The sequence below is a fragment of the Tupaia chinensis genome, unplaced genomic scaffold, assembly GCF_000334495.1.
Source record: "Tupaia chinensis unplaced genomic scaffold, TupChi_1.0 Scaffold000340_1, whole genome shotgun sequence".
In the NCBI taxonomy this organism is placed as follows: Eukaryota; Metazoa; Chordata; class Mammalia; order Scandentia; family Tupaiidae; genus Tupaia; species Tupaia belangeri.
The window spans coordinates 2,199,355-2,210,199 of NW_006159834.1; the positions used below are offsets into that span (position 1 = coordinate 2,199,355).

Genomic DNA, 10,845 nt, shown 5'->3' on the forward strand with positions numbered 1-10,845 from the left:
AGTTGGGTTTGGACATATTACAAAGATAGGGATCACAGAATATGCTGATACAACTTCATTATACACTGATGTTTGTAAACCTAAATTGTGTTCAGTTCTTAACCCAAGGAGTAATTATTTCAGCTGTAGAAAAATAGGTGTGGTATATGTGAAGATTTGAATCCAATTTTGTTTTATTTTTCTATGAAAGGTACTTTTTCAAAGTAAACATTTGATGAATAAATAGCACTTTTTGACATATCTTCAATTTATATTAATAATAAAATAGCTCAATCCTAGGATTTACTGAATTTCCTTTTGTCTATTGTAAAGTATCTAGTTAAAAACTCAACTTATTGCATCTAATATCTGTAGTTAAAATGTTTTCTAATCCCTATTGGGAAAAAAACAAGCAAGCTATTAGTGAATAGAAATGATAAAAGACAGTATTATTTTTGAATATTAAAAACTAGTTTTTGCAAATGGAAGAACTCTAGAACTTGCTTTTATTTCTTCACTTTAATGTTTAATCGTGAAGGTGCTAGAAAATATTTTCTCAGCTTTATCAGTAGAGGGCAGCAAAGTCTTAGGTTGTATATATTCAGGTTCAAGGGAAGCTTTGCTAAAGGAAATTTTCTTTTTCCTTGCTCTTAAGAAGTTTGTTCTGGCTTGCCTTCTAATGAAGTGCTTAGCTAAAATCATGTAGGAATTCATTTAAAAACCTTGTAGCTTTGGTTCAGATATTTAGCCAATTCTTCCCTTAGGTGCTATAGATCCTTTCTTAATGAGAGTATGTATTTCTTTCTCTCTGCAATTTAGGGAGTACCAGGGCCTGGAAGATATGACATTAAAAGTCAATTTCAGAAGACTGAGAGTGTGACAAATGTAAATGATGCATCCCCTGCTTTTCTCTCTCAATCTCAGGTAATGGTCTATAGCCATTTTCATATTTAGAACCTAATAATATGCATAATGTTAGGCCAGCAACAAATCCAATGGTGTTTAAGGAGATTATAAAAAGAAAAGTGGTATTTAAGCAAATTGGAAACAGACATGGTCTGGGCAAGACATATTGCTAAAAAACGGGTTAAATGAAGTGAACAAGTTTAGAATATTAACAACAATACACAGATGAATATTTGAATTGGAACCATCTACTAAACATTTTATATCAAGCAAATTTGCATGTGTGAACATTCAGTTTAGTTTATAAGAAATGCCAATTTTTGTCTGAGTTCTTTTTTTTTTTTTTTTTAAGGATTTTGCCATAGGCTGCACGTGCTCACTGGAGAGAGTGAGAAGGAAAGTGAGAAGTCACTCCCTGGGGAGATGTCCACACTGCAATCCCTTTTCTCTATTCTCCTCTCAGGATTTTGGGCACACATACACATGTGCCTTGTGTGATTTTCAAGCCAATGATCTGAGACTCAAACAGGTTGCTATGGGAATCCAGCACCTTAACCGCCATACCACCTGCTGACCCCTGTTCTTAGTTTTAAAATATACTTTGCCACACTCCGCAGATACACGTGGAGTGTTCCACATGGAGTTAACAAGTGTAACCTGTAAGGACCTATGTATCTTTCAGACATTTTGAAAGTGTTCTGTGGAGCTTGGCTGTAGTTTGTAACTACAACTGCCACCGAGACCTTCATTAGACCTTCATTGGTGATGTTACACTCAGAATTCATTTCACATTCTCCAAAGGATATGATATGGGGACTTGACGGCAACTAAGATGTTTCTAAGGGAAGGCAGTTGTAATGCTAGCAGACACTTGTAAAGAGGCAGTATCCAGACCAAAGTACATATTTGTGGTATTTATCCATCTACAGTGTGTACAGCTCTGATCTTCTATAACTTGGGAAGATTATTACCCTTCAGGTGACCTCAGGTGATGGCTTTGGTTTTGTTGTACCTCTTTGGAGACAAACAGATAGACTGCAGGTGTATTTTGGAGATATAATTAACATGACTTTTTAATGGGTTAAATGTTGTGCTGAGAGACTGGGAAGAATCGAAAAAGAATAATAGATTTTTGCCTTGAGCAACTTACCAGTACTTAAGGTATTAAACAAAAGATGTAGAAGACAGGATATTTGTGTGTGTGTGTGTGTGTGTGTGTGTGTGTGTGTTTGCCCTTGATTTTTTAAAATATATTTTTACCCCCAGAACTTTCAGATTTTGTGCTATTTCCGTTTATTTGATATATAGCCCTAATGTTGTTGGACACCAATCTTTTTAAAAATGTATTTTAGAAATGGAAAATAATATAATATCAGTTTTATTTAAGAAGATAATGGAGAGGGGCCAGCAGGTGGCATAGTGGTTATGGTGCTGAACTCCCACACAGTCAATCATGGTTCGAATCCTGGACCTTCTGGCTTGAAACTCACACCAAGAGTCAGTTGTTAACTTACAGTATGTATTTTGCATGTTGGTTGATGTTCTATTGGTATTGTGAAATTAGCTACCACCGTGGATGTATTTCTCCCATGGAAAGTGGGTGTTTAGTCTATTTCCTTTGTTGTAACAGAATGACTAGGACTGAGTAATATAAAAAGAAGAGGTTTATGTAGCTTGTGTTCTGGAGGCAGAATTCAAGATCAGATGTCCTGATCTGGCTAGAGCCTCAAACCATGTCATAACAGGGCAGATGGCATCACATGGCAGGAGTGAGGGTGGAAATGACAAGTGTACATGTGGAAAAGGGACAGAACACAAAGGACCACTTCGCTTTGTAAGAACTTGCTTTTGCAGTAGCTAATCTAGTCCTATGAGAGTAAGAACTCACTCACTCCCATGATGCTATATCAATTCCTTCACAAGGACAGATCCCTGGGACCCACATGCCTCTTAAAGGTCTTACCACATCTCAACATTATCACACTAGTGACTGAGTCTCCAACATGTGAATTTGGGTGGACAAACCACATTTAATCTGTAAATATTACAAATAAAAACTTACTTTTTTTCCTAGTTTTGATTTGACTGGAGGAGTAACACTTTGATTATACAGGCAGACTTCTCTCTCTCTCTCTTCCTCTTCCTCTCTCTCTATATATAGAGAGAGCAGTAGCTATACTCATAGCTAGTACTCAGATCCTGATCTCTAATTGCATTCTCTATTAAAAGGAACAAGATTTCTCAGAGTATGACTGATTCCAGAGTAGCTGTAAGATGAACATTAACATCTTGTTATGTTCTCGCTTTCTGTCTCTATGTCTCTCTCTCTGTCTGTCTGGCGAGCGCACGCGCCCTATAGCAAAAACCTCTCCAAAAAAAAAAAAAAAAAAAAAAAAAATCTTGTTATGTAAGAAAGGAAGTTGTTGGGGCCAGCAGGTGGTGTGGTATTTAGAGCACTGGACTCCCACATGGTTGACCACACCTCGAATCCTGGACTCAGTGGCTTTAAAAATCATTCTGGCCACGTGTTCATGTGTGCCCAAAATCCCCAGAGGAGAATGGAGGAGAAGTGATGGAAGAAGGGCCATTCCCCCACGGTGGTGATTTTTCACTTTCCCTCTCTGTGTGACTTTCCAGTGAGCGCATGTGCCCTATGGCCAAAAAAAAAATAAATAAATAAAAATGAAAGCATATCGAAGGGACATAGGAACCAACCTGAGGGGCTCTCCACTTTTAACAAGATGAGTAATTGATAATAAATAATTTTATATTTATATTTATTTATATTATTTATATTAATTTTGTATTTTGTATTTATTTTCGTTCATACCATTTTACTGAAAATTTGAAATTATTTTCAAATAAGTTAAAAACCAAGCTTATACAATGCTCAGAGTTGTACTCTTGTTTCAAAGAGTTCATAGTAATATTTAGATACACATATATTTAATACTAGTAAGTTTATAAGTTAAACTAGATTTATAAACACTTGAATCTAAGATATTATTTTCCTTAAGGTATTAAACTAAATGATCTTGTTGAGTTCATTGAATGTACATATTGAGGAACTTTGTTCAGTTCATGTAATTTGTTTACATAAAATAAGTCATGTTAGATGACCATGTCGGTCTTTTATTCATTATCTTTATTTACAGCATATTTTAAATGTAAATATTTTCCATATACCATCATCTAGAATCTCATGTTATTATTTCTTTCTAAAAATCTAAGTGCCTTAGTAAGACACATAATGCATTATTATATTAGTGTTATATTAGTGTATAGGTGATTTTACTAAAAGCTATATACCTTTATGTTGTGGGTTTTTTTTTTTTTTACAGGGCGCATGTGCTTGCCAGACAGACAGAAAGCGAGAAATCACCCTCCAGGGGGCATGGCCATGCCGCAATCCCTTCTCCTCCATTCTCCTCTCGGGATCTTGGGCATGCACATACACACATCCAGCATGAGTTTAAGCCACCGGGTCTGGGACGCGAACCACCGTCGACTACGTGGGAGTCCAGCGACTTAGCCATTATGCTAACTGTTGGTCCCCATACTTTATGTTTTAATGGGTATAAGATCTTAATTCATCTACATTTTCTTCACTCCCTTGAGAAATAAATTAAGCTCCAGATGTTACATTACTCTGAAGCCACCTTTTAACTCATGAAGCATCAAAATATACCACAGGTCTCACTGGCATATTTTTCTGTTCTTTACTAGAGATTTGTACCTGTAAAATCCATCACTCCAGCTCCCGGCACGTATAATGAACCTCGAACTGCTCTCAAGTCCTTGAAGAAAACATCAGGATTGAAAAATTCCCCATTTGGTCAAAGTACTGCTCGATTCACAGAGGACTCTAAAACAGTGGAAATGCCAGGTTAGCAATTAATCTATGTATTTCTTTTATTTGGCTTTATGTAACTTAGTTTTCTTAACAACATGGATGCACCAGAGAGTACATTTTTGTTGTTGTTTGTAGCATGGTTGGTAGTATAGTTTAAAGTCAATTTTTTTTTTTTTTTTAAGTTTTGCTATATGTCACATGTGCTTGCTGGAGAGAGGACAGAGAGAAAGTGATAAATCACCCCCCAGGGGCGATGGTCACTTTGCAGTCCCTTCTCCTCTGCTCCCTTCTTGGGATTTTGGGCACACATACACATATATCTAGCATGCTTTTCAAGCCACCGAGTCCAAGATTTGAACTGTGTAGTTGGCCATATAGGATCCAACCACCTTAATGGCCACACCACTGGCTGACCCAGTCAACGATTTTGTAAGGCATTGAGTATGCACTACACACAGATAGTTCAAAACTACATACAGTTTTAGTAAGATTTTAATTCAATATGTCACACAATTTGATTTTAGTTTTTCATTATTTTTCTTTATTCAGTAAATTTACTAATTTTCTTTTGATGGATGAACATATATATCAACTATGTGGTGACTATTAGTAATATAGTTTATGATGTTCACTTTTATTAAACTTTTTATTTCAGGGATGTCCATCACATATTCTAGTATTCTCAGCAGTCATTCTAGTGTAGTGACCTAAGAATGTAAAACTAAAGTAACTTACACAATTGCTAACATAGAGTTCTGGTTATCTATTGCTGTGTAAAAGATTTAATAGCTTAATACAACATATTTTCCTGTTATAGCCCATTGTTTTATGGGATGACTAGAAGTTGACTCAGATGGGACTGTCGTTCAAAGTCTTTACATAGCTCCGTTATAGAGCCACAGGTGGCCAGGGCTCCAAGAAACCTGACCAGGTGCTAACCTAACCACAGAACTTCCAGAACATCACTTCTCCTGCATTTTAGCAGTCATTTAATTCAGGGCAGCACATATTGAAGGAAAGGACATGGAACTGTCTCTCTCAATGACAAAGAGTATCAGAGTTTATAGTCATCTTTAATCAATCATATAATCTTACCCCTTAGCTGCAAAATATCTGCATAATTCCTACATGCATGAATCTCTTCTCAAAGACTCTGGGATCTCACGCATTTATGGCATGATCTATAAGTCCAGGATATTGTCCTCTGAGTCAGGAATAAGTCAGATGAGAATTCTAAGGTGTGGTTCTTAGGATGCAGCATTTTTAATACGGTTTTTCTCTATCAGATGAACTATGAACCAAAGAGCCAAGTTGATTCATCCAACATACAGTGGTGAGAAGAGATAGGATGATCATTCTAGATATTCCTATTCAAATATAGGAAAAACTGGAGGCCCATAGTCACAAGCCATAGCATGTCTGAAATCCAACTGGGCCCATGTACCATTTCCTTAATCAAGGCCCAGCAGGACTCTCTTCAGGTGATTTCTCATGGTTCTTTGCTCCAGATTCTATCTTGGACTCATCATTTCTGTTTGATAAGAAATAGGCTGTGTTTGTAGAAGGAGCTTTCTCAGCCTTTTGTACCTATAGAAAATTTCAGGGTGTGGGGGACAGTCTATAAGCTACTTTTCATTTTGTACTGTCTCAATTCTTTTCATCTCAAGCTGATACAATTTCTTATAAAAACTCTGACAGTTTTTTTATTATATTAGTTTACAATCAAATCCACTAGACAGAAACCACACCTACATTTTCTTCTTGGAAAAACCCTTCTCTTCTGGATCACCTTTAATGCTGCTCTTAAATTCTTAGGAGCACAATTGATCTAGCCAAGCGAGTTCAAGAATGTAAGACCTTAAGATTCTTAGAGGCCCTTTTGTTTAACTGAGAGATTCTATGAGGCACAAGCCTAAATCTTTCTGAAAATTTAATAAAGAATCTCATAGCCAAATCTTGCTTTGGGTATTTTCCCTCAAGCCATTTTCTATTTTGAAAGATTTTTGTTTTCTGGAGAGACTGGAGATGAAAAACAGTTTTATTGGAAACCCAGAAAATTCTAGTTCTTACTTAGAAATTCTGCTAGAAAAGTGAATGATTTGACCTTATTTCTTTTTATCCATACCTTTTCATATATAGATAAAAGTGTTGATGGAGAGTCAGCCCTGTAGTCTCGTGGTTAAGGGAGCCAGATCCCACATGGCTGACTGTGGTCTGAATCCCAGACCTAGTGGCTTGAAAAACATACCAAGTGCATGTGTGTATATGTCCAAAATTCCAACAGGATGGAGACATAGAGGAGAAGGATTGTGGCATGACCATACTCCATTATGGATGCTTTCTTCTTCTCCCTCTCCCTGTCTCTCTCTGACAAGTATACATACACTCTGACAGTTAAGAAAAGAAAACAAAGTGTTGATAGAAATGACTAACCTCTGTAAAAATAGTTAGGAGAGTTTATTCATGGGGCCGGAAGGTGGCATGATGGTTATGGCATTGGATTCTGAAATAGCTGACCACAGTTTGAGTCCCGCACTTGAAAGCTTGAAAGTCATGTGGGGTGCCTGTGTGTGCGTGTATGCCCAAAATCCCAGGAAGAGAGAATGGAGGAGAAGGGATTGCAGCATGGCCATCCTCCTGGGGCATGATGTCTCGCTTTCCCTCTCTCTGTCTCTCTCCAGCAAGTGCACGTACCCCATAGCAAAAATCTAAAAGAAAAAGTTTATTTATAGCAAAATTATGAATAACCGTATCCTGGAACCACAATCTCTGGGAGCCCCAATAAAGTATTATGTGAACGTAGGGTGCAGCTCTTTTATTCAGTTTTGTGAGCAGGAGATACAAGCAAAATTGTAAATACTAGCCTAGCCCCAGAAGGCAGAATATGTAGGCTGATAGGGTATAGGTGGATTTAGAAATTCTTAGCTTTGTAATTGGTGTAAAATACAAGTATTTGTCTCAAAAAGACCCAAAGTTAGCAGAAAAAATGTTAGACTCTAACTTTAATAGAGATGAGAAGGCTTTACTACACATCACGTGATGCTATGCCAGGCTCAGAATGTAGGAAACATCCCACAATCATCAGACCAAAGTGGTCTGTTATAGCAAGACTGATGTCTGTGGACATGACTCCCTCTGGCTCCTTGGAAAGAACTTTAGCAATCGGTAGTTAGAAATCCGACTTCAAAAGCAAGTTTAGAGATTCAGTCTAGTAGTTAGAATCCATCAGTTTATTAGGTATTTTTTCATTACCTTGAGCATTAGTTTTATAAAATTTGTGCAATCGTATATGTCATCCTAAAGTGAACAACAGATTTTGAGATTCATTCATGTTGTTGTATTTATATTTTCTTTTTATTGCTGAATAATATTCCATTGTCTGTGTATAGCACATTCTTATTTATCAGCTGGTGGATTATTTTCATTTCTTTGAGAACATACATAGGAAAAGAATTTCTGGATTAAATGTTAAGAATGTTTTTGTTTGTTTGTTTGTTTGTTTTTTGGAGAGGTTTTTGCTATAGGGCATGTGTGCTCGCCAGACAGAGAGAGACAGAGAGACAGAAAGTGAGAAATCACCCCCCAGAGGGGGTGGCCATGCCACAATCCCTTCTCCTCCATTCTCCTCTCGGGATCTTGGGCACGCACGCACACGTGCCTAGTGTGAGTTAAGCCACTGGGTCCAGGACTCAAACCGCGGTCAACTACATGGGAGTTCAGCGACATAGCCATTACACTAACTGCTGGTCCCTTAAGTATGCATTTTAATTTTTTTAATTTGCAAGAGGATACATGTGCTCATCAGAGAGAAACAGAGGGATAGAGTGGGAAAGTGAGTAACCACTCCCTATGATCATGCCACCATCCCTGCTCTCCATTTCTCACTCTTGTTAAGATTTTGGGCACATGTGCTAGCATAGTTTTCAAGCTGCTGGGTCTGGGACTCAAACCATGTTTGAGTTATGTGGGATCCAGCCATCTTAACTACTGTACCACCTGCTGGTCCATGTTTAACTTTTGTAAAAATCTGACAAAGCATTTTTTAAAGGAGTTATGCCATATTTCATTCCTGCAAACACTATATGAGGATTCTTTCTAAAAAATGTACTCAATTTTAAATTACTCAATTCAAAAGAAACAAAAACATGTTTATTTTTACATATGATATTCTTTATAATTTTAGGTCCTGGGTTTTACAATGTCTCAAACAATACTATAATTGCCAGTGTTGGAAAGACTTGGTTGAAGAAACCAAAGAAAAGTGCATTTGGTTCTTCTGCTCCTCGGAGTTCATTCCAGGTTCAGAAGGAAGCTTGTGCTACTACTGGTCCCGGACCTGCCGACTATCAGGTAATATGTTAACATCACAGTCATACTCTTCCTGTGGGATACCAAGGCTTTAGAGTTCTCCTAACATTACAAATGATAGAAAATTAATAATCAAAGACAGTAAAGAGTTATAACCATATCACATATGTTAAAGAAATTAGATGGAAGATTAAGCATATTAAATAGAATACAAATGGCAACAATTTAAAAAAGATAAGAATTGAAACTTTAGAGGTGACAGATATCACATGTGAAACATGTGCATTAGTTAGAATCCATCAGTTCATTAGGGTACTTTTTTCATTACCTTAAGCATTAGTTTTATAAAATTGATGCCATTGTATATGTTATCCTAAAATGAACAATAGATTTTGAGATTCATTCATGTTTTTGTATTTATATTTTCTTTTTATTGCTGAATAATATTCCATTGTCTATGTATAGCACCTTCTGTTTACTTATTCATCAGCTGGTGGATTATTTTCATTTCTTTAAGAACATACATAAGAATATGTTCTGGAATGGGTAGTCAGAATGGTGAAGGGTGCTAGGTGCCTTAACATGTCACCTAAAGAACATTTGGAAAAAACAGATTGTGTAATACAGAACAGTGAAGACTGAGTAAGAATAAACTAGACATCTAGTGTTGAAACGGAAAGTTTTCTAGTATGGAAAAGGGTTCTGTGTGCCATAGGATACATCAAGACCAAAAGGTAAACAATATAGAGTTTCAGATTTCAATTTGGTGGGAATAATCACTAGATTCTGATTTAGTACAATTTTAAGATATATTCTATGAGATGAGATCAGTAGCAGCAATGATGAAAACAGAAAAAAAATTGTGCTTAACAAAGTAATGTTGGAATTTATATGTGACCACTTTGATTTCCTGAATTACTCTTACGTAAATTTTTTTATTATACAGAAAAATTTATTTAAATCTATGTGGCTGATTTTTTTTTTATATTTTCAGACCTTTTTCTTAGGTTTCTAATTTTTATTGAAACATCTTTCAGAAATTGTTTTTTCATGTAAACATTTGTTTTCTATGTAAGCATTTATTTTCTGTTTCTCTGTTTCTGCACATCTTTGCCCAAGACCTCCTTTTTAAGAATGATTGGTTGTACAGTAGCCCTCTATTATCTGCAGTTTTGCTCTTATAGTGTCATTTACCTGTAGTGAACTGCAGTACAAAAATATTACATAGACAATTCTAGAAATAAGCGATTCAGAAGTTTTGAACTGTGTGTTCTGAGTAGTGTGATGAAATCTCAGGCCGTCCTGCCCAGGATGTGACTGTGCTGTGCAGCTTATCCAGCTAAACACACTACTCACCTATTAGTTACTGAGTTATCAGGTCAGAAAATTGTAATATTTATAGGGTTTGGTACTATGTGTTGTTTCAGGCATCCTCTGAGGGTCTTGGGGCAGATAAAAGGAAACTATGGTATAGCAAACAACCTTTTCTGTAAAAGAGGAGATTCAGTGTCTTCTCTTAAGCAGAAAGTATGCTTACTGCCCATTATAAAAGATTCAGATTCCCTAAGCACACGGCTCTTCTCCCATTACAAAACTGTGTGTGCAGGTACCCATTTTTTCCCGTCTGCCTTGCCCATATCAGGACCAGTGGGCAAGGGGGACTGCTGTGGGCATGCTGATGCTCACGCTGCTTGTGATTCCCTGTGGCCCTGGACACTGGACAGAGTCACGTGGCAGGTTAACTTGGTCATTTCTTCTTTCTTTCTTTTTTTTTTTTTTTTTTTTTTTAAGGTTTTTGC

At 36.7% G+C, this 10,845-nt stretch overlaps 1 protein-coding gene across 1 annotated transcript in view; it reads left to right on the forward strand.

Annotated features, from left to right (window-relative positions):
• Window positions 1-10,845, forward strand: part of STPG2 (sperm tail PG-rich repeat containing 2) — a 404,777-nt gene that overhangs the window by 73,916 nt on the left and 320,016 nt on the right. Inside the window, exons 7-9 of the mRNA XM_006152182.1 lie at window positions 799-903; window positions 4,612-4,771; window positions 8,922-9,088. Coding sequence (XP_006152244.1) covers window positions 799-903; window positions 4,612-4,771; window positions 8,922-9,088 — 432 coding nt within the window. The remainder of the gene's footprint in view (window positions 1-798; window positions 904-4,611; window positions 4,772-8,921; window positions 9,089-10,845) is intronic.